Source organism: Hemitrygon akajei, chromosome 25 (genome assembly GCF_048418815.1).
Source record: "Hemitrygon akajei chromosome 25, sHemAka1.3, whole genome shotgun sequence".
Taxonomy (NCBI): domain Eukaryota; kingdom Metazoa; phylum Chordata; class Chondrichthyes; order Myliobatiformes; family Dasyatidae; genus Hemitrygon; species Hemitrygon akajei.
In genome coordinates this window covers 7,010,580-7,034,531 of record NC_133148.1, presented here as the reverse complement: position 1 = coordinate 7,034,531, position 23,952 = coordinate 7,010,580, and the positions used below count along the sequence as shown (strand labels likewise).

The following is a 23,952-nucleotide window of genomic DNA, read 5'->3' as shown; positions in this document are numbered from 1 at the left end:
CAGTGGTTGGTAAGTTGATGGAGAAAATCCTGAGAGGCAGGATTTATGAACATTTGGGGAGGCATAATATGATTAGGAATAGTCAGCATATAGACAGAATATAGTATTAATGGTAAGACTCTTGGCAGTGTGGAGGATCAGAGGGAAGTTGGGGTCCAAGTCCACAGGACACTCAAAGCTGCTGCGTAGGTTGACTCTGTGGTTAAGAAGGCATACAGTGCATTGGCCTTCATCAATCATCGGATTGAGTTTAGGAGCCAAGAGGTAATTTTGCAGCTGTATAGGGCCCTGGTCAAACCCCACTAGGAGTACTGTGCTCAGTTCTGATTGCCTCACTTTCTGCACCACAGAAAGGGTGCAGTGGAGATTTACAAGGATGTTGCCTAGATTGGGGAGCATGCCTTATGAAGAACAGGTTGACTGAACTTGGCCTTTTCTCCTTGGGGCGATGGAGGATGTGAGGTGACCTGATGGAGGTGTATAAGATGATGAGAGGCATTGATCATGTGGATAGTCAGAGGCTTTTCCCCAGAGCTGGAATGGCTAGCACGAGAGGGCACAGTTTTAAGGTGCTTGAAGTTGGTACAGAGGAGATGTCAGGGGTTAAGTTTTTTTTACGTAGAGAGTGGTGAGTGCATGGAATGGGCTGCTGGTGACGGTGGTGGAGGTGGATACGATAGGGTCTTTTAAGAGACTCCTGGACAGGTACATGGAGTGCAGAAAAATAGAGGGCTATGGGTAACCCTAGATAATTTCTAAGGTAAGGACATGTTCGGCACAGCTTTGTGAGCTGTAGGATTTCTATGTTTCTAAATATACTCCAGGTGTGGTCTCACTAAGGCCCTGTATGTTTTCTTTTCATTAAACTTGTGGTTCCTTACAACTTTCAAGGCCCCATCTGTCTTCTCAAATTAGGGGAGTTGCTCCCAATTTCGTACTGATATTCTGCACTAAAGCAGCAAGAAAGACTATCATTTTTTTGATTGCAATTATCCAACATTACAATCAAAATTGCTTTGGGATGTGCCAAAACTGTAAATTACAGTCAAATTATTTCATAGCTCTATAAATAAAAACCTCAATTATTCAAACTAAAAAATTAGGAAAATTGGACAGCAAACTTCATTCATGACAGAGATATTCTTATTAAGTGACATTATAAGATTTCTCAGTGCCCTGATGGATAAGAGGTCACGATAGCTCCTGAACCTGTATGTTTCTTGCACAGTCTGGGTCGGTTCAGTCATGAAGATTTACTCCACACCACCATAGGTTTCATTGGGTCTCTACCTGGTGTAAAATGTCTGCATTGCCTCCCATGGTACAATAAGCACAAAGAACAATCGTTCATGCTATCTTTCTCCTTCACACTGTCCTTTCTCCCTGTCAGGCCCTCTCATCCTGATTCCATTCCTATCACCCTCTCATGCTCTCAGATTCTTCGTTGTCACACCTGACCCTTGTTCTCATTCTGTTCCCCCTCACTCTCAGCTTCCTCTCTCCTCACTCTTTGTCCCACTCCCTCTTCCCTCCTCTTGTCTTCATATTCCACTCCCATGTCTTTATTGTTCCACTACTTCCATTCATTCCCCCTCATATTCTGCTCCCCCTCAGATTTTACTCTTGCTCCCCACTTTGCCCCCTCCCTCTCTTGCACTGATTGCTCCTTCCCTCCCCCTCACACCCCAAGCTCTCCTTCCCACCTTATCCTCCCAATGCTTTTTCATCATGCATTCTCAGACAAAAGATATGTGTACAATGAGAAAGGGTGGGGGGAAGAGAGAAAAGAGGGGAGGGGGAGGGGGAGAAGAGGAGAGAGAGAAGGGAGAAGAGAAAAAATAGAGATAATGCTTTTACTTGATGACTTTTCAACAATGTTTCCTTGCATTTACTTTTACAAGAGCTTTTATTTTCCACAATTTATAGAAAACAAATCATTTACAGATTTGGTTAATTGTAGGTGAAATATTGGTCCAGGGCACATAGAATAATTTGAATTTAATACTTGAAAACAAAGTAAAAAGAAAAGTTCTAATATTGTATGGAAATCTCTTATAGGTTAATTCTCATCCTCCTCCTCCTCCTCCTCCTCTTCTTCCTCTTCCTCTGCTTGCTCTGCTGCTGCCAGCCGCTCCTCGATTGCAGCACGGAGTGCCTGCTCCTCCTCCACTGTTGGGTCATCCACCTCTGTGGTATCGGGGCCGCTGGTATACTCTGCCTGCACTGGTGGAGCTGCGGGTGGGCTGTAGTTCTCTGAGCTGTACTTGTGGCCCCAGCCCAAGTAAATATTCTCGAACTTCCTGTCAAAGACAGACAGACAGACATACTTTATTGATCCCGAGGGAAAATGTACAAAGGGATACCAGGCTAAAGAGTCTGAAACATAAAGTGCAAGGATTGAGCTGGAGGTAGCCTGCAAGTATCGCCACACTTCCGGGACCAACATAGCATGGCCATAACTCCCTAACCCTAAATCTTTGGAATGTGGGAGGAAACCAAACCCAGAGGAAACTCACACAGTCACAGCAAAACCATACATAGGCTATCGTGAGCAGTTTTATTCACCCTGTCCAAGAAATCCTACACTTGGGACACTGCGGACGGACCCATAATGGGTTAGGTTGTGTCGAGTGGCCCCTGTGAGATGATCTACTGAGACACTGGGTGGCACAGCAGTGTAGCCGTTAGAGGAATTGGCTTACAGGCCAGCTTTCACCAATCAGGGTTGAATTCCTGGTACCTCTGTAAGGAGTTTATATGTTCTCCCTGTGACTATGTGGGTTTTCTCCGGGTGCTCCAATTTCCTCCCACATTCCAAACAGACGTACAGCGAAGGCTAGTGAGTTGCAGTCATGCTATGTTGGCACCAGAAGTGTGGCACCACTTGCAGGCTGCCCCCAACACAATCCTAAATTATTTGATTTGACATAAATAATGCATTTCACTGACTATTTCGATGTATGTGTGACAAGTAAAATTTATCTTTATAAACATGAATTTGTTAAAATAGATGGTTCAGTTTCAAGGTTGGAAAGTTGACTCTGAATTACTGCTGATAGAGGTACCTTTGCTGTCTTAATGCTATCCACCAGCAGAGGTCCTCCTGCTGTTGAGTTTCCTACTTCATCAGTTCCGTTCTTCTCTACGTAGGAGGAGAGAACAGAAACAGACCCTTCAGTGCTGACCTTCCACTCTGCCACTTTACACGCATTCTGGAATTGAGGGTTATGGTGGAGATGAGTCCATGGCCAGATCAGCCATGATCTTATTGAATGGCGGAACAGCCTCGGCGGGCCGGATGGTCTACTCCTGCTCCTATTTCTAATGTTCTTATGTTAGTGTGGCATTATTACAGCTCAGGGCATTGGAGTTCGGAGTTCTCCGACAGGTCTCCCATCACCCATGTTTGTAGGCACCAATGCTATTATAACTCAGAGTTCAATGCCAGCATACTCAAGGAGTTTGTACATTCCTCCCCATGAACAGGTAGGTTTCTCTGGTTGCTCCTGTTCCCACAGTCCAAAGATGTACCAGTTAGCAGGTCATGGTTAAATCAGGTATTGCAACTCAAAGGGCTGGATGGGCCTATTCTACACTGAATCTCTAAATAAAATAAATAAAATCTTTGGTAAGAAACCCAGAGCACCCTAGGGAAAGCTGCATGATCACAGGAGAATGTGCAAACTCCACACAGATAGCACCAGAGGTCAGGGTTAAACCTCCGAGGCACTAGCTGCACCAATGGCAACCTTAGCACAGTCTTACTGGAAGAAAGAGCAGCCTGGCCAACTCGCCTGAGTCTAGAAAACCTTTCCTGGAACACCAGGTACTCACTTCCCAGTCGCAAAAGTCCATGCTCCTGGCCAGAGATTCGACCGGACTACAGCAACAGCATATTGAGGAATCAGACTGGATGAGGCCTTCATTGTCCAAGGAAGAACACCATTGACTTCTAGGGAGGGGAAAAAAAGCAGAAAGAAAGCATTTGAAGAATTGTAAAAGGAATGCTGTGGAGGCATTCTTCCATGACTTTCTTTTTCCCTGTGCTCCTTGCAATGGTTCTATACTTCAGATTAGTGAGAAAATAGAACTAACCAGAGTGTGGGGCTTTGGAGAGTTTGTGGGAAATAGAACCTTTGACTTGGATGTTGCTGCAAGAGGGGAGGAGGTGTGATCAAGCGCAAGACTGAATAGTTGGTAACAAGTGTTGTACTTGAAAGGATGGATAGGTTCTGAGGGGTAAAGAGGAAGGTATTCAGGGATTAAATCTGTGGGAAGTGTCCCAATGGCCTTATTCTGCTCCTAAACATTCCCAAGTCAGTGGAAGGAAATTTTAGAAAAACTATATTAGGAAAATCCCAAAATGTTAGTGGGAGTGCAAGCAGTACGGGGTTCATTTAGATGACTACCTGCATCCTCTGACAACGGAGTAAGGAGGGGAGGTCCCACCTCTGGCTCAGGCTCATCTGGTGCCTCTTCCTCCTCCTCCTCTTCCTCCTCCAATTCCTCCTCCTTTTTCTGAACAGCATTGAACCAGACACATCTGCCCTGCAACGGGAGAAAAGAACTCAATTTAGAGAATCAAAATTCTCAAGAATCAATGAGGTTTTTCTTTGCAACAGAAACAGTAATATTCTTAAAAAGAAGAGTGGGAAGGAGGGAGGAGAGAAGAAAGTAATACAGGTTTATGTAGGAAATCCCACAGCCTTGGGACTTGGCAGTTGAAAGCATGCACTGCAATACACAATAGAGAGAAAAAACCTGTGAATTACAGTAAGATATATTAAATAGTTAAATTAAATAAGTAGTGCAAAAAAAAAGAAATAAATTAGTGAGGCAGTGTTCATGGGTTCAATGTCCATTCAGAAATTGGATGGCAGAGGGGAAGAAGCTTTCCTGAATCGCTGAGTGTGTACGTTCAGGCTCCTGTACCTCCTACCTGATGGTAACAGTGAGAAGAGGGCATGTCCTAGATGTGGGGGTCCTTAATGATGGACAATGCCTTTCTGAGGCACTGCTCCTTGAAGATGTCCTGGATAACTGACAAATTTCCCTTGTGTTGGTAGGGGTTGAGTGGTGGATTACATTGGAACCAGGTTACCCAGCCACTGGGAGAGAATAAATTAAGAAGAACCTTCCAATAACTGATGGGTTGACAACAAGAGGCACAGACTCAAAGGGACAGTCCACCATCTAGAAGGCTCAAGTCAGGAGTGTAATGGAACACTCTCCACTTGCCTTGGTGAATGCAGCTTCAACAACACTCAAGCAGTTCGACAACATAAAATACATAGCAGAAAGGCACTCCATTTACAATTATTCACTCACTCCACCACTGACACACAGCAGCAGTCTGCTCTGCAGCAACTTACCAAGACTCCTTAGACAGCACCTTCAAAACCCAGCACCTCCACCTGCTAGAAGGAAAAGGTGCAAAACCACCCCTGGAAGTTGCCCTCCAAGCCTCACACCATCCTAACTTGGAAAAATATCACCAATCCATCACCATTGATGGGTCAAATTCTTGGAATGCCCTCCTTAACAGTATCTTAGTATATCCAACCTTAAGTTAAGTCTGCAGCTGCTCAAGAAGGTAACTCACCACCACCCTCTCAAGGACAATTTGGGATGGGTAATTTAAATGCTGGCTCAGCCTGTGAAGCCCACTGCCCTTGAATGAACACAAGAAATAACCAATGGCGAAAAGATTAAATACTTTTTTTTGCACAATAAGTACCTAGTATCTGGAAAGCACTGCCTGCTAGGGTGAATTGTCCGTGGTGTGCAAGAGAAAGCTAGAAAAATATTTTAATGGGTATGAAAGTTACAGCAATGTGGAAAAAGATAGGGGGGATGATACAACTAGTCTGCCCATCAAAGATATACAGTGGATTAAAGCATACTGTCCCATGCTCTCCTGTTCTGATACACTCCACTCCAAATGAGTGGTATTTACACTCCAAATGAGTGGAGTGTATGACACCACTCATAGTATGGTCTATGAGAAATAATGCTGTAAGTACAGTAAACTGGTGATTGAGGTGGTTGCGAAAGGTGCAATAAATAGATAGGATAATAAATGAACCTTTGAACAACATTTAAAAGGCATCTAAAAATCTGATGAAAATGGGTTTAGAGGGAGATGGGTCAAATTCAGGTAAATAGCATTAGTGTAGACAGGAATATTGGTCGGCAAGAATGGTTGGAACAAAGTGCCTGCTTCCATGCTGAATGACTCTGTGAGGTTAACAATGAGTGAAGTGATGAGAATGGAGTTCATCCCAGCCACATATATAGGCAGAGCAACATTAAAGAGGACATCTTCAAAAGGTAATGCCTCAAAAAGGCAGCATCTATCATTAAGGACCCCCATCGCCCAGGACATGCTCTCTTCTTATTACTATCATAAGAGAAAAAGATACACACTCAATGTTTCAGGAACAGCTTCTTCTCCTCCACCAACAGGTTTCTGAATGGACAATGAACCAATCTATGAACACTATCTCGGTATTTTTACTCTCTTATTGGTAGAATCTCAGATGGAGATGAGAGGGCGTACAGGAGCGAGATATACTAGCTGGTTAAGTGGTGTCACAGCAAAAACATTGCACTCAGTGTCAGTAAGATGAAAGAGCTGACTATGGACTTTAGGAAGGGTAAGATAAGGGAGCACGAACCAATCCTCATAAATCAGACCTAGAGAGAGTGAGCAATTTCATGTTCCTAATGTTAAGATCTCTGAGGATCTAACCTGGTACCAGCATACTGATGCAGTTATATAGGAGGAAGGACAACAGCTATATTTTATTAGGAGTTTGAAGAGATTTGGTTTGTCATCTAAAACACCCAAAAACTTCTATAGGTTACTGTGAAGGGGATTCTGACAGGCTAGTATCACTGTCTGGTATGGGGTGGAGCAGTGGTGGGGAGGCTACTGCATGGGACTGAAAGAAGCTACAGAAAGTTGTAAAATTAGTCAGCTCCATCTTGGGTACTAGCTTCCATAGTATCGAAGACATTTTCAAGGACTGGTGCCTCGGAAAGGAAGCATACATTAATAAGGACCCCCATCAGAATCAGAATTAGGTTTATTATCACCGACATGTGACGTGGAATTTGTTAGCAGCAGCAGTTCAATGCAATACATAACATAGAAGAGAAAAAATAATAATAGTTAATAAGTAAATCAATTACAGTACATATATATTGAATAGATTAAACATCATGCAAAAAAAACAGAAATAATTTATATTTAAAAAGTGAGGTAGTTCAATGTCTATTTAGAAATCAGATGGCAGAGGGGAAGAAGCTGTTCCTGAATCGCTGAGTGTGTGCCTTCAGACTTCTGTACCTCCTACCTGATGGTAACAGTGAGAAAAAGGCATGCCCTGGGTGCTGGAGATCCTTAATAATGGACACTGCCTTTCTGAGACAACGCTCCCTGAAGATGTCCTGGGTACTTTGTAGGCTAGTACCAAGATGGAGCTGACTAGATTTACCACCCTCTGCAGCTTCTTTTGGTCCTGTGCAATAGCCCCCCATACCAGACAGTGATGTAGTCTGTCAGAACGCTCTCCACGGTACATCTATAGAAGTTTTTGAGTGTATTTGTTGACATTGCAAATCTCTTCAAATTCCTAATGAGGTATAGTCGCTGTCTTGCCTTCTTTATAACTACATCGATATGTTGGGACCAGGTTAGATCCTCAGAGATCTTGACACCCAGGAACTTGAAACTGCTGACTCTCTCCACTTCTGATCCCTCTATGAGGATTGGTATGTGTTCCTTCGTCTGAACTTTCCTGAAGTCAACAATCAGCTCTTTCGTTGAGTGCCAGGTTGTTGCTGCAACACCATTCCACCAGTTGGCATATCTCACTCCTGTACACCCTCTTGTCACCACCAGAGATTCTACCAACAATGGCTGTATCATCAGCAAATTTACAGATGGTATTTGAGTTGTGCCTAGCCATACAGTCATGTGTATATAGTGAGTAGAGCAGTGGACTAAGCACACACCCCTGAGGTGCGCCAGTGTTGATCGCTCAGTACATGCCCTTGTCACACTGTTACCATCAGGTAGGAGGTACGGAAGCCTGAAGGCACACACTCAACGATTCAGGAACAGCTTCTTCCCCTCTGCCATCCGATTCCTAAATGGACATTGAACCCGTGAACACTGCCTCACTTATTTCTGTTTTACACTATTTGTAATCCAATTTTCTAAAACACACATATATATTCAGTGTAATTGATTTACTTTTATTTTGTTAAGTTAACAAATTTCACGACACATACTGGTGATAATAAATCTGATTCTGTTTCTGATTCTGACTGTTACTGTAATACCGTATATAGTATTTTAATATATTGTACTGTACTGCTGCCACAAAAAATAAATTTCACAATATTATATTAATAATGTTTCTGCAGTTGAGGCACCAACCCAATTATCCCACTCAACCAAGGTCAACAACCCTGTTGGTTTCTTTGACATTCGAGTCTCAGTAATAACATTTCATTTCAAATGATTCTTGGCTCTTTGTGTTTCTACAATCACCATGCAGGTCATACAGTCTTTGCAATTACCACTCCTGCCAACTGCATCTCTCTTACAGATCCTTAGGTATGCCATGCACATGAATCTTTAAATGCACCAGATTGACAGAGTGGGACACTGAGCTCAATTCACAGCATGCTCTGAATTGTTTAAACATTGATCATAAAATTAGTACTATCCATATGTATAGCAAAAGCTCTTTTCACTGGGGCACAGTGTGTGTATATGCATGAAGGATGAAGATAACACAATATTGAAATAAATCACAACTTGCAAGTGTCAATGTCACACCTGTGGAAGGATGTGCTGTGTATGATGGACCCAATTCGCCAGGTTGTCCAAGAGCTCTGGTACTGGAATGCCTTCAAATTCTGAATTCTCCTCGTAGTTCTCCCTCACCAGCCCTTCCTCTTCCTCCTCCTCCTCTTCTCCAAACTGATAGAATCCCAGTGGACTGATCTGAGTACCAGCAGATATCCGGGCAATCTGTGCCCTCAAGTAATTAATCTCATTCCCTGGAAAGGGTGGGTAACTGATGACAGGAGCATCCAAGCTGCCAGTGAAAAACTTCTTGATCTTCCTGGCTACTGTGATTTGGGCTGGTGTAACCGGAGGTAGTTTGGTCCAAACCTTGCCTGGTTCACTACAAACAAAATAGGTATATTTGTTTGTGCCAGAGCGGTTGTCCTCCTTTGGGATAATTGGTGGTGGTTTATACGTTGATGCTGGGGGCTTGTCTTCGACTACCTCTCCCTCTTCCTCTGTATCTTGCTCAGTGTCCTCCTTCGCCTCTTCTTTTTCCTCTTCTTTATCCTCTTCCAACATTTCCTCTGTGTCTTCCTCCCCTTCCCGGAACTCCACCTCTGCTACGATGTAATTCCCTTTGAGTCCCATGATTTTACCCCAGAACCGGCATTTCTGCAGTGGCTGTGTGTCCACTAGCTGCTTCAGTGCCAGGAAAATACGATACATCTCGTTCTTGCTGAGACCCACTCCTGCCTGCTCAAAGTAAAAAGCCATTTCCATCACGTTCGGGAGAGGAGTCTCCAACTGCTGGAAAAGACACAAGAAGAAGAATATAGTCAAGAATGTACCAAGAGAGAAAAAAAGCTTGCTAATTTTTTACAGAAATTTTCACAACCACAGAACGTCTCAGATCATTTTAGAACTAATGCATTTTCAAGCGTGATTTCTGCATAATGTGGATATGAATGGGACACTCAGATGGTATGTTGCCTCCCAGGTGCCAGGGTCAAGGTGCTCAAAAAGCTGAAAGACCTAAAGGTATATAAGTCACCTGGACGAGATTAACTGCACCCTAGAGCTCTGAAAGAGGGAGCGCTGGAGATTGTAGTGGCATTAGTAATAATCTTTCAAAAATTATTGGACTCTGGCATGGTGCCAGAGAACTGGAAAATTACAAATGTCACTCCACTCTTTAAGAAAGGAGGAAGGCAGCAGAAAGGAAATTATAGACCAGTTAGCCTGTCCTCAGTGGTTGGGAAGATGTTAGAGTCAATTGTTAAGGATGAGGTGATGGAGTACTTGGTGACACAGGACAAGATAGTACAAAGTCAGCATGGTTTCCTTCAGAGAAAATCTGCCTGACAAACTCTTTGGAAATCCTGTTGGAACTCTTTGAGGAGATTTCAAGTAGGATAGATAAAGGGGATGTAGTGGATGTTATATATTTGGATTTTCAGAAGGCATTTGACAAGGAACCACACGAGGCTGCTTACCAAGTTAGAATTTATGTTATTACAGGAAAGTTAGTAACATACAAACGTTTGTAGTTAGAGCTTTGGCTGATTGGTAGGAGGCAGCAAGTGAGAATAAAAGGATCCATTTCTGGTTGGTTGCCATTGACTAGTGGTGTTCTGCAGGGGTCGACGTTGGGACCACTTACTTTTCAATTCCTTTTATGCTGTATATAAGTGATTTAAATGATGGAATAGATGGCCATATTGTCAAGTTTGCAGATGATACAAAGATTGGTGGAGGGGCAGGTAGTGTTGAGGAAACAAGTAGGATGCAGGATGCAGACAGATTAGGAGAATGGGCAAGAAAGTGGCAAATGAATACAATGTTGGAAAATACATGGTCATGCATTTTAGTAGTAGAAATAAATGTGCAGACTATTTTGTTAGCAGGAAGAAAATCCAGGAATCTGAGATATAAAGGGACTTGGGAGTCATGCAAGATTTTAACTTGTAGTTCGTTTGGGAAAATCAAGTTAGTAATGGATCTCAAGAAAGTGAGTTTGTTGAATGCCTAAGAGATAGCTTTTTAAAGCAGTTTGTCGTTGAGACCGCTAGGGGATCAGCTATACTGGATTGGGTGCTATGTAATGAACTGGAGGCAATTAGGGAGCTTAAGGTAAAATAACCCTTAGGAACCAGTGATCACAATATGATTGAGTCCAACTTGAAAGTTGATAGGGAGAAAGTAAAGACTGATGTAACAGTATTTCAGAGGAATAAAGGAAATTACAGTGGTATGAGAGAGGAGTTAGCCAAAGTAAATTGGAAGGAGCTGCTGGCAGGAATGTCAGCAGAGCAGCAATGGTGTGCATTTCTGGGAAGGTGCAAGACATATATACAATACAATACAAATACTTTATTCTCACCAAACAATTGATACTAGAGTGTACAATCATCACAGTGATATTTGTTTCTCCGCTTTGCGCTCCCTGAAGTACAAAGTAAATAAAAATTTAAATTATAAATCATAATTAGAAAATAGAAAAGGGAAAGTACGGTACTGCAAGTCAGGTTTGGATATTTGGGAGGTACGGCCCAGATCTGGGTCAGCAGTCTTATCATATTTATCACAGTGTGGTGTAAAGTGAGTCCAAGGATGGAAGATTGGTTTGTGTGATGTGCTGGGCTAGGTTCACGACCTTCTGCAGCTTCTTCCGGTCTTGGACAGGACAACTTCCATACCAGGCTGTTGTGCACCCTAGAAGAATGCTTTCTACGGTGCACCTATAAAAATTAGTGACGGTTTTAGGGGACAGGCCAAATTTTTTCAGTTTTCTCAGGAAATAAAGGCGCTGGTGGGCCTTCTTGGCAGTGGACTCTGCTTGGTTAGACCAAGTCAGGTCATTTGTGATATTCACCCCGAGGAACTTAAAGCTTTTGACCTGTTCCACCTGCGCACCACTGATGTAGATGGGGTCGTGCAGTCCGCTACTCCTTCTGAAGACAACAACCAATTCCTTCATCTTGCTGACGTTGAGGGATAGGTTATTGTCTTCGCACCATGCCACCAGGTGCTTAATTTCCTCTCTGTACTCAGACTCATCATTACCCAAGATGCGGCCTACAATTGTGGTGTCATCAGCAAACTTATATATTGAGTTTGATGGAAACTTGGCTACACAATTATGGGTGTACAGTGAGTACAGCAGGGGGCTAAGTACACAGCCTTGTGGGGCACCGGTGCTCAGAGTGATTGTAGAGGAGAGCTTGTCCCCTATCATTACATATATTCCAAAAATGAAGAAATATTCAAATGGTAAAATAGTACAACTATGACTGACAAGGGAAGACAAAGCTACTGTAAAAGCAAAAGAAAGGGCCGACAACAAAGCAAAAATTAATGGGAAGATAGAAGATTGGGAAGCTTTTAAAAACATAGAGAGAACTAAAAAAATCATTAGAAGGGAAAAGATGAAATATGAAAGCAAGCCAGCAAATAATATCAAAGTGGATAGTAAAAGTTTTTCCAAGTATGTTAAAAATAAAAGAGAAATGAGAGTGGATATATAGGGCAGCTAGAAAATGAGGGTGGCGAAATAATAACAAAGGAAAAGGAAATGGCTGATGAACTAAATGAGTATTTTGCATCACTCTTCACTGTAGCAGTATTTCTGCTGCTGTATAGTATGTGAAGGAAGAGAAGAAGGTGCAGTTACTATTACAAGGGAGAAGGTGCTCAAAAAGCTGAAAGACCTAAGGGTATATAAGTACCCAGACTGATGAACTGCACCCTCGGGTTCTGAAAGAGGTAGCATTAGAGTTTGTGGTGGCATTTGAAATCATCTTTCAAAAACCATTGTACTCTGGTATGGTGCCAGAGGACTGGAAAATTGCAAATGTCATTCCACTCTTTAAGAAAGGAGGAAGGCAACAGAAAGGAAATTTATAGACCAGTTAGCCTGACCTCAATGTTTGGGAAGGTGTTGGAGTCAATTGTTAAGTATGAGGTGATGGAGTACTTGGTGACACAGGACATTATAGTACAAAGTCAGCATTGTTTCCTTCAGGGAAAATCCTGCCTGGCAAATCTGTAGGATAGATAAAGGGGATGTAGTGGATGTTGTATATTTGGACTTTCAGAACGCCTTTGACAAGGCGCCACACATGAAGCTGCTTACCAAGTTAAGAGCCCGTGGTATTACACGAAAGTTACTAATACGGTTAGAGTGTTGGCTGATTGGTAGGAAGTAGCAAGTGGGAATAAAAGGATCCTTTTCTGGTTGGCTGTCAGTGACTAGTGGTGTTCTGCAGGGGGGGTGGTGTTGGGACCACTTTTTTTATGCTGTATATAAATGATTTAGATGATGGAATAGATGGCTTTGTTAACAAATTTCAGATGATAAGAAGATTAATGGAGGGGCAGGTAGTGTTGAGGAAACAGGCGTGATGCAGAAGAACTTAGAGAGATTAGGAGAATGGGCAAGAAAGTGGCAAATGAAATACAATGTTGGAAAATACATGGTCATGCACTTTGGTAGCAGAATAAATGTGCGGACTGTTTTCTAAATGGGAAAAAAATCCAGGAAACTGAGATGCAGATGGACTTGGGAGTCTATGCAGAAAACCCTAAAGGTTGACTTGCAGGTTGAGTCAGTGGTGAGAAAGGCAAATGCCATGTTAGCATTCATTTCAAGAGGTCTAGAATACAAGAGCAAGGATGTGATGCTGAGGCTTTATATAGCACTGGTGAGACCTCACAGTGAGTATTGTGAAGAGTTTTGAGCCCCTCATCTTAGAAAAGATGCGCTGGCATTGAAGAGGATCCAGAGGAAGTTCACAAGGATGATTACAGGAGTGAAAGGGTTATCATATGAGGAATGTTTAATGACTCTGGGTCTGTACTCACTGGAATTCAGAAGGTGAGGGGAGACCTCATTGAAATCTTTTGAATGTTGAAAGATCTAGACAGAGTAGGTGTGGAAAGGATGTTTCCCATGGTGGGAAAGTCTAGGATAAGAGGGCACAGCCTCAGGATAGAGAAGCATCCATTCAAAATAGAGATGCAGAAAAATTTCTTTAGCCAAAGGGTGGTGAATTTGTGGAATCTGTTACCACATGCAGCTGTGGAGGCCAGGTCATTGGGCATATTTAAGGCAGAGGTTGATAGATTCTTGATTAGACATGGCACCAAAGGTTATAGGAAGAGGGTTGGGAACTGAGGTTGAGAAGTAAAAAAAAGGGATCAGCCATGATGGAATGGCAGAACAGACTCAATGGGCCAATGGCCTAATTCTGTTCCTATGTCTTATGGTCTTATTAAGGACCTTCATCATCTGAGACACACCCTCTTTTCAATACCATAAGACATTGGGACAGAATTACGCCATTCAATCCATCACTACTGTTATGGATGAGGAACACGAGCCTAAAGATGTGCACTCATCTTTTTAGAAACAGCTTCTTTCCCTCTGTCATCAGATCACTGAACAATCAGTGACCCCATGAACACTATCTCACTATTCCCCTTTCACACTATTTATTATGAACCCCATCACTTTATACTGGAGCATCAGCTGGAATTCACTGCTCAAGTCCCTTTCGATTTATGAGAATTACTATTTGGCCCATTGGATCCCTGCTGGCTTCTCACCAAGCAGCTGAATCAGTCTTATTCCCCTCCCTCCCAATTATTCCCCTGTAGCTTTGCAATTTATTTTCTGTCACATGCCCATTAATGCCTCAGTTTCCACATACCTAAATTAAGAGATAACCTTCACCTGCCAGTTAACCTACCAGCACAGCTGTGTCCATGCTGATACTAAAGAGGCATGAGGAAGTACTGAGGCTCAGAATGTCTGGTGACGTGTCTATCTGGATTCACTATTATGAATCAACTATAGAATGTCAGTCGATGCTGTGTATAGATAAGCACTTGTTAAAGTATGATAGATTTTTAGCAAAACTGAAGCTGATGAGGTTGGGAGACTGTAGGTCTGACACGGTGGTCAGCAGCACAGGGGCGCCGCAGGGAACCGTACTCTCTCCGGTCCTGTTCACCCTGTACACATCAGACTTCCAATATAACTCGGAGTCCTGCCATGTGCAAAAGTTCGCTGATGACACGGCCATAGTGGGGTGTGTCAGGAATGGACAGGAGGAGGAGTATAGGAAACTGATACAGGACTTTGTGATATGGTGCAACTCAAACTACCTGCGTCCCAATATCACCAAGACCAAGGAGATGGTGGTGGACTTTAGGAGATCTAGGCCTCATATGGAGCCAGTGATCATTAATGGAGAATGTGTGGAGCAGGTTAAGACCTACAAGTATCTGGGAGTACAGTTAGACGAGAAGCTAGACTGGACTGCCAACACAGATGCCTTGTGCAGGAAAGCACAGAGTCGACTGTACTTCCTAAGAAGGTTGGCGTCATTCAATGTCTGTAGTGAGATGCTGAAGATGTTCTATAGGTCAGTTGTGGAGAGCGCCCTCTTCTTTGTGGTGGCGTGTTGGGGAGGAAGCATTAAGAAGAGGGACGCCTCACGTCTTAATAAGCTGGTAAGGAAGGCGGGCTCTGTCGTGGGCAAAGTACTCGAGAGTTTAACATCGGTAGCTGAGCGAAGGGCGCTGAGTAGGCTACGGTCAATTATGGATAACTCTGAACATCCTCTACATAGCACCATCCAGAGACAGAGAAGCAGTTTCAGCGACAGGTTACTATCGATGCAATGCTCCTCAGACAGGATGAAGAGGTCAATACTCCCCAATGCCATTAGGCTTTACAATTCTACCGCCAGGACTTAAGAACTTTTTAAAAGCTATTATTAATGCTTTTTGAGATAGTGATTTAGATGCATATCATATTTTTTTACTGAGTTAAGTATTGTATGTAATTAGTTTTGCTACAACAAGTGTATGGGACATTGGAAAAAAGTTGAATTTCCCCATGGGGATGAATAAAGTATCTATCTATCTATCTATCTATCTATCTATCTATCTAAGGAGATTGTAACTGTTTAATACCAAACTGGCTAAAGGCAAGAGGAGAAAATAATAATGAACAATCTACAAGGAGCACTGCCAGAAGAAAGCAGCTTCTATCATCATGGATCTCCACCACCCAGGCTGGGCTATCTTCTCACTGCTGCCATCAGGAAGGAGGAACAGGGGCTTCAGGACGCATACCACCAGGTTCAGAAACAGTTGTTACCCCTAACCCATCAGCCTCTTGCATCAGAAGGGATAACTTCATTTATGGACTTATAGACTCACTTTCAAGGACTCTATAATTCCTGCTCTCAATATCACTTATTTATTTAATTATTTTTAATTCGCTTTGTTTGTATTTGCACTATTTGTCTCTTGCACATTGATTGTCAGTTTTTGTCTGTAATTTTCCATTGATTCTGTTGTATTTCTATCTTCTACTGTGAATGTCTGCAAGAAAATGAATCTTAGGGTGGTATATGGTTATATTTGCATACTTTCATAATAAATTTACTTTCAGATTCTGCAGTTTCTTTTGAGTCCAAAGGAAAGTCTGCAATAGCTTCCACCAGAGGTCAGTATTGGACCTTCTAGTCTGATATGAATTAACTACCTGAATTTTTGTACATTGAGAACTTTTCAAATGGCAATGAATCTGGAAACATAGTAAACAGGAGGATTTAAATAGATTAATTAAGGACAGATGAAATTTAATAGTGCAGAGAACTATGGTGAGGTAATGTCAGCAGAAACAGCAATACAAACAAAATTGTACAATTTTAAAGGTGTTTCAAGGACAGATAAACATTGTGAATTGTACACTCCAATCTTTGAAAGTGTCAAAACAAATTTTAAAAAAGACTGGTGGAGAACAAAAGAAGCCTTCATATAGCACACAAGGCTGTTGAAGAACTTGACCTCACCTATCACCCCACCAGCCTCCGCATGCAGCATAACCTCCATAACTTCCACCATCTCCAACTGGATCCCGCCACCAAGCATACCTTTCTCTCCCCCCACTTACTGCTTTCCACAGGGATCACTCCCTACATGACTCCCTTGTTTATTCATCCTTCCCCACTGATCTCCCTCCTGGTACTACACCTGCCCCTACACCTCCTCCCTCACTACCATTCAGGACCCCAAACAGGTGAGGCAACACTTCACCTGAGAGTCTGTTGGGATCACCTAGTGTATCCGGTGCTCCCAGTGTGGCCTCCTGTATATTGGTGAGATTCGACGTAGATCGGGAGACCACTTCACCAAGCATCTGTGCTCCATCCACCAGAAAAAGTGGGATCTCCCATTGGCTACCCATTATAATTCCACTTCCCATTCCCATTCCGACATGTCAGTCTGTGGCTTCATCTACTGCCATGATGAAGCCACAATCAGATTGGAGGAGCAACACCTTATATTGCATCTGGGTATCCTCCAATCTGATGGCATGAACATTGATCTCTCAAACTTCCAGTAATGGCCCCCTCCCCCTTTCCCTCATCATTCCCCATCCCCATTTCCCTCTCCTTACCTGCCCATCACCCTCCAGTGCTCCTCCCCCTTCCCTTTCTTCCATGGCCTTCTGTCCTCTCCTATCAGATTCTCCTTTCTCCAACCCTTTGTCTCTTTCACCAAGCAACTTCCCAGCTCTTTACTTCACCCCTCCATCCTCCTGATTTCACTTATCTACCAACCTTGTATTTCTTCCTCCCCTCCCCGCACCTTCTTACTCTGACTTCTCATCTTTTTCTCCAGTTCTGATGAAGGGTCTCAGCAATTTACTCTTTTCCATAGATGCTGCCTGGCCTGCTGAGTTCCTCCAGCATTTTGTGTGTATTTGCTTGGATTGCCAGCATCTGCAGATTTTCTCTTGATTGAGATTAACAGACTGGTGTTAAGACTTGACCAGAAATGTCAACTGTCTATTCCCTCCATAGATGTTGCCTGATGCGTTGAGTTCCTCCAGCATTATATTGCTCCAGAGACCAGCATTTTCAGTCTCTTGTGTCTCCAATTGTTCATAATAACTTTATTTTGATAATAAATTTACTTTGAACTTTTCATATAACTGGTTAGACTTCAGATGGAATACTGTTCTGGGCTTGGGGAAGATGTAGATATTTTCTTCAATGGTATCAGAAGTATGAAAGATGTGAGTTACATGCAGTATATGGAAAAGATGGAGAAGCAGAGAATACATAGAACAGTACAGCAAAGTTACAGGCCATTAAGCCCACAATGCCAAACTAATCTAAATCTCCTCTGCTCATAAATGATCAATATCCCTCCATTCCCTGTCTAACAGTCTTTTAAACACCACTATCATATCTACATCCACCACTACCCCTGCAGCCCCTTCAATGCACTTACTAGTCTGTGTATAAAAAAACTTGACTTACACATCTCATTTAAAAGTTCCTCCTCTCAGCTTAAAATGCATGTCCTCTACTACTTGACAGTAGTTTTTGAATGCTTTCAGTAGAGAACATAAGGTGGCGCTCAAAACCTTGAATGGTTTTAGCTATAAATACAAGCAGAAAATGGTAGAATGGGCACTAATCATAGTTGCAAGATAATTCCCAAAATTATTGGAGACTGCAACAGGAAAGAAAAGTCAATGGCCTGTACAACCCCTTCTGAAACTTCTCAGCAGATGTCAGTGAGAAGCATTTCTGAGCAGCCCAAGAGCTGAGGGCAATTAGACCGTAAAACCATAAGACATAGGAGCAGAATTCGGCCATCTGGCCCATCGAGTCTGCTCTGCCATTCAATCATTGCTGATCCTCTTTTTGTCTCCTCCTCAACCCCAGTTCCCAGCCTTCTCCCCGTAACCTTTGATTCCATGTCCAATCAAGAACCTATCAATCTCTGCCTTAAATACACCCAACGACCTGGCCTCCACAGCTGCAAGTGGCAACAAATCCCACAAATTCACCACCCTCTGGTTAAAGAAATTTCTTCTCATCTTTGTTTTAAATAGATGCCTCTCTATCCTGAGGCTGTGCCCTCTTGTCCTAGACTCCCCGACCATGGGAAACATCCTTTCCACATCTACTCTGTCTAGGTCTTTCAACATTCAAAAGGTTTCAATGAGATCCCCCCTCATCCTTCTAAATTCCAGTGAGTACGGATCCAGAGCCATCCAACGTTCCTCATATGACAACCCTTTCATTCCCAGAATCATCCTTGTGAAACTCCTCTGAAGCCTCTCCAATGCCAGCACATCTTTTCTTGGATGAAGAGGCCAAAACTGTTCACAATACTCAAAATGAAGCCTCATTATTTCCTTATAAAGCCTCAGAATCACATGCCTGCTCTTGTATGCTTGACCTCTTGAAATTAACGCTAACATTGCATTTGCCTTCATCACCACTAACTCTGCCTGCAAATTAACCTTTAGAGTGTCTGCACAAGGACTCCCAAGTCCTATGCATTTCAGATGTTTAGATTTTCTACCTGTTCAGAAAATAGTCTGCATATTTATTTCTACTACCAAAGTACATGACCATGAATTTTCCAACATTGAATTTCATTTAGCATTCTCCTAATCTAAGTCCTTCTGCAGCCGACCTGTTTCCTCAACACTACTTGCCCCTCCACTAATCTTATCATCTGCAAGTTTGCAGATGATACGAATCCATCTATTCCATCATCTAAATCACTGATATACCACATAAAAGAAGCAGTCCCAACACCGAACCCTGCGGAATGCCACCAGTTACAGGCTGCCTACCAGAAAAGGGTCCTTTTATTCCCACTCGCTGCCTCCTACTAATCAGCCAGTGCTTTACCTTTACTGTAATACCATGGGCTCCGTTGTCAAAGGCCTTCTAAAAGTCCAAATATACAACATCCATTGCATCCCCATTATCTATCCTACGTGTAATCTCCTCAAAAAATTCCAACAGGTTCATCAGGCAAGATTTTCCCTTAAGGAAACCATGCTGACTCTGTCTTATCTTGTCCTGTGTCACCAAGTACTCCACAACCTCATCCTTAACAATTGACTCCAGCATCTTCCCAACCATGAGGTCAGGCTAACTGGTCTATAATTTATTTTCTTCTGCCACTTTCCTTTCTTGAAGAGTGGAGTGACTTTTGTAATTTTCCAGTCCTCTGACACCATGCCAGAGTCCAATGATTTTTGAAAGATCACTACTAATGCCTCCACAATCTCTACTGCTACCTCTTTCAGAACTCTAGGGTACAGTTCATCAGGTCTGGGTCATTTAGTCTTTTTAGCCTTAAGTCTTTTGAGCACCTTCTTCCTTGTAATAGTAACTGTTCTCACTTATCTTCCCTCACATCCTTCAACAACTGGCACACTGCTAGTGTCTTCCACAGTAAAGACTGATGCAAAATACTCATTTAGTTCATCTACCATCTCCTTGTCCCCATTATTATTTCTCCAGCTTCATTATCTAACAGTCGTAGATCCACTCTCATCTCTCTTATTTCTTATATATGTAAAAAGCTTTTACTATCCACCTTGATATTGTTTGCAAGCTGGCTTTCATATTTTATCTTCTCCCCCATAATTCTTTTAGTTGCTCTCTGTTGGGTTCTAAAAGCTTCCCAATCCTCTGTTTTCCCGCTAATTTTAGCTTTGTTGGATGCCCTCTCTTTTGCTCTTACATTAGCTTTGACTTCCCTTGTCAGTCACGGTTGTACTATTTTGCCATTTGAGTATTTCTTCATTTTTGGAATGCTTCTGTCCTGCACCTTCCTAATATTTCCCAGAAACTCACGTCATTGCTGCCCTGCCAGCATCTCCTTCCAGTTTACTTTTGCCAACTGCTCTCTCATACCACTGCAGTTTCCTTTACTCTACTGAAATACCACTATGTCAGACTTTACTTTCTCCCTATGAAATTTCAATCATATTGTGATCACTGTCTCCTATGGGTTCTTTTACCTTAAGCTCCCTAATCACCTTCATTACATAACACCCAATCTCCTAGTAGGCTCAATACCATACTGCTCTAAAAAGCCATCTCATAGGCATTCAACAAACTCACTCTCTTGAGACTCATTTCCAGTCTGGTTTTCCCAATCAACATGTTGAAATCTTCCATGATTATCATAACATTGCCCTTTCGATACACCTTTTCTATTTCCGGTTGTAATCTGTGGTCCACATCCCAGCTACTGTTGAGAGGCCTGTATATTACTGCTATCAAGGTCCTTTTACCCTTAATTAATTGTTCTTGTTTGGTTACCCTGACATTAATCAGTTGACTCAAAGTTCAAAAAGGTTCATTGTTTTGCAAGCATTCACAGTAGAACAAAGAAATTCAATAGAATCAATGAAAAACTACACGCACAACGCAAATGCAAACCAATGCAAACTGTCTTGTTATGATAACATAAGTTATTGAGTCCTTGAAAGGAAACCCAAAAGTTGTTGAATCAGTTTAGGGTTGAGATGAGTGAAGTTTTCTATGGTGGTTCAGGAGCCTGATAGTTGAGTGTTCAAAACTGTTCCTGAACTTGCTGATGTGGGACCTGAGGCTCCTGTACCTTCTTCCTGATGGCAGCAGTAAGAAAAGATCATAGCCTGGATGGTGGGTGTCCTTGATGATGAATGCTGCCTCTTTGTGGCAGCACTCCTTGTAGATGCGCTCAGTGCTGGGGAGTGCTTTGCCTGTGATGGACTGGGCTTTTCCATTCATAGGCTTTGGTGCTTCCATACCAGCTTGTGATGCAATTGGTCATGATACTAGAGTACAGGAATGAATTCCCTGGTGTGATATACAGATGAATCATCAGTGAGCTGTTGGTACCTACTGTTGATCTTCCACACTACACCACTCATTCAGCCTCTGTACATTTCTGTTCCACAATACCTGGCATCTGCTGTCTTCCCAATTTGTTACACCTACTTAGTGACAATGCAAACACTTACTTAGTGAAAAGGACAGGAAAGGGAATAACAGGGACTAGTGTTGTGTAAATAAAACTGATTTGTGGGCAGAACATTTCCAGGAATTTCTGGGCTAAATTATCACCAAAGACTAAGTCACTTGATCAGGAAAACAGTATTTACCACTTCTTCCTCAGGATCCACTCCCTCTTCTTCCTCCACTGCCTTGATAAAGAGGGATTTCTGAACTTCCGCTAAACTGTATGCCAATGAAATTTCATATTCATCTTGCAACGTGTCTATCTTCTTGGAGAACTGTAACTTCTTGATTCTCTTGCTGATATCTTCGATGATGTCCACAGCATTGACGGGCCTTTCGTCCAGCACCTTGGTTATCAACTCAGAGAGGTGATCATAGCTAAAAGGGCAGTAACAAAGAGATTAAAGAATTTCATGTTACCTCCTACCAGATACATTCTTTTTAACTTCTTTTAAACCTTCTCTTCTGTTTTCTTGCTTCCTTCTCCCTCTGGAATATCTGCCTAATATAGTTTTCCTTGAGAAACATGCATAAAAATGCTAGAGGAACTCTGCAAAATCAAACACATGTATCTGTGATCCTCACTGGGTCCAAACTAGAAAGCTTGGAAATGGAGCTAGGAACTATGTAGCATGAGTAACAGATGTAGGTATGATACTTTTCAGCATCTGCAGAAAACTTGGGTTTGTGTATTTTTCCTTTGCTGTTTCCGCCTATCACCAACCACAATCTCTAACTTCTCCCCCAGTAGCTCATCATCCCCCACCTTACCTGGTTTCACCTATTACCCAACAGCCATGATTTAAGCCATGAACAATGCATACTATGACCTCATTATAAACCTTAATCTGTAACTTCCGTATGGGTTGCAGCAGGCCAGATACGCTGATAAGCACCATCTTCTCAAGGCCAATTGGAAGGGAACTATAAACACCGACACCCACTGCCTGCAGATTGATCCTTAGAAATTAAATCATGGGGCTTTCTATCTCTTATTCAGTAGTGTGGACTACAATTCATACATTGCACAGGAATCAGTGCAGGGCATCAACCAAGCTGTGAGCAGTCATTGCCTTTCAGGGAGGCTGCGTGGATGAACAATCTCACCCAGTATGTTGAGATTCAGTGGGTAGTGTGTATTGGTAGGAAGCATATGTAGAATGATGTCAATGTAGTTAGAACAAAGATCAAAAACTTGGAGGAACAGCTGTTAGCTACATACATTCACAGGAAAGAAAGCACATAAAAGAAACTTTGTAGATTAAAGTAAGGTTTCTTGTTATATATTTTATCCTACCAAGGACACCGTAAATCCTATAACTTCCCCACAAACTGGAGCAGGATTCAATGTCACAGATTAAGTAAATACATTATTGAATTCAGGAGGATATTGTTGCCCAAGACTGATAAGAATGTGGTGTTTGTCAACATGGGTAGACGCATTTAAGTAGAGACATAGGACAGAAGAAGGAACCACCATTCCTTGGTCTACAAAAGGCATAAACAAAAGAGATTCTATAGATACTGGAAATCCAGAGTAACACACACAAAATGTTGGTGGAACTCAGGTCAATGAAAATGAAAAAGTCTACATTTTAAGCTGAGACTCGTCATTAGGACTGGAAAGAAGGGGGAAGATGCCAGAATAAAAAGGCAGGGAGAGCTGAAGGAGGACAAGCTGGAAGCTGATATGTCAAGCCAGCTGCCTGGGAAAGGTAAAGGGCTGGAGAAGAAAGAACCTGATAGGAGAGGAGAGTGGAATGTGGGAGAAAGGGAAGAGTGTGCGGCAACAGGGGAAGTTGAGACGGGTAAGGAGAAGAGGTAAGAGCTAGAGTGGGGAATAAAAGAACAGAGAACAGAGAGGGGAGAAGAAAAAAAACAAAAAAGAAAATTACCAGGAGGAGGATAAATTGATGTTCCTGCCATCAGGTTGGAGGCTACCTAGACAGAACACAAGTTTCTGCTCCTCCACACTGAAAGGAGCCTCATCATAGCAGAAGAGGAGTCCACAGACTGACATGTCAAAATGGGAATGGAGACAGGAATTAAAATAGTAGGCCACAGGGAAATTCCACTTTGGTGGATGGAGCAGAATTGCTCGAGAAAGCAGTCTCAGGAGAATGTCATTGCCTTGAGAGTGACACGAATGTGGTGTTTGACATCAAAAGGAGCACAAGGGTAAGATAGGGGCAGTTAAGTAAAGATTACGCACAGACATGGGGACAAAAGGACAGAAACCATATTCCTTAGTTTACACAGGGACATGGGGTCAGAAGGATGGAAGTTACCATACCTTTGATT

General features: G+C 42.5%; 1 protein-coding gene across 1 annotated transcript in view; it reads right to left on the bottom strand.

The window, feature by feature from the left end:
- Positions 1 to 1,943: 1,943 nt before the first annotated feature.
- Positions 1,944 to 23,952, bottom strand: part of LOC140716354 (radial spoke head protein 4 homolog A-like) — a 30,609-nt gene continuing 8,600 nt past the window's right edge. The window contains exons 2-6 of the mRNA XM_073029005.1: positions 21,795 to 22,029; positions 8,852 to 9,613; positions 4,410 to 4,548; positions 3,835 to 3,952; positions 1,944 to 2,300 (exon numbers count right to left, since the gene is read on the bottom strand). Coding sequence (XP_072885106.1) covers positions 2,060 to 2,300; positions 3,835 to 3,952; positions 4,410 to 4,548; positions 8,852 to 9,613; positions 21,795 to 22,029 — 1,495 coding nt within the window. The 3' untranslated portion in view covers positions 1,944 to 2,059. The remainder of the gene's footprint in view (positions 2,301 to 3,834; positions 3,953 to 4,409; positions 4,549 to 8,851; positions 9,614 to 21,794; positions 22,030 to 23,952) is intronic.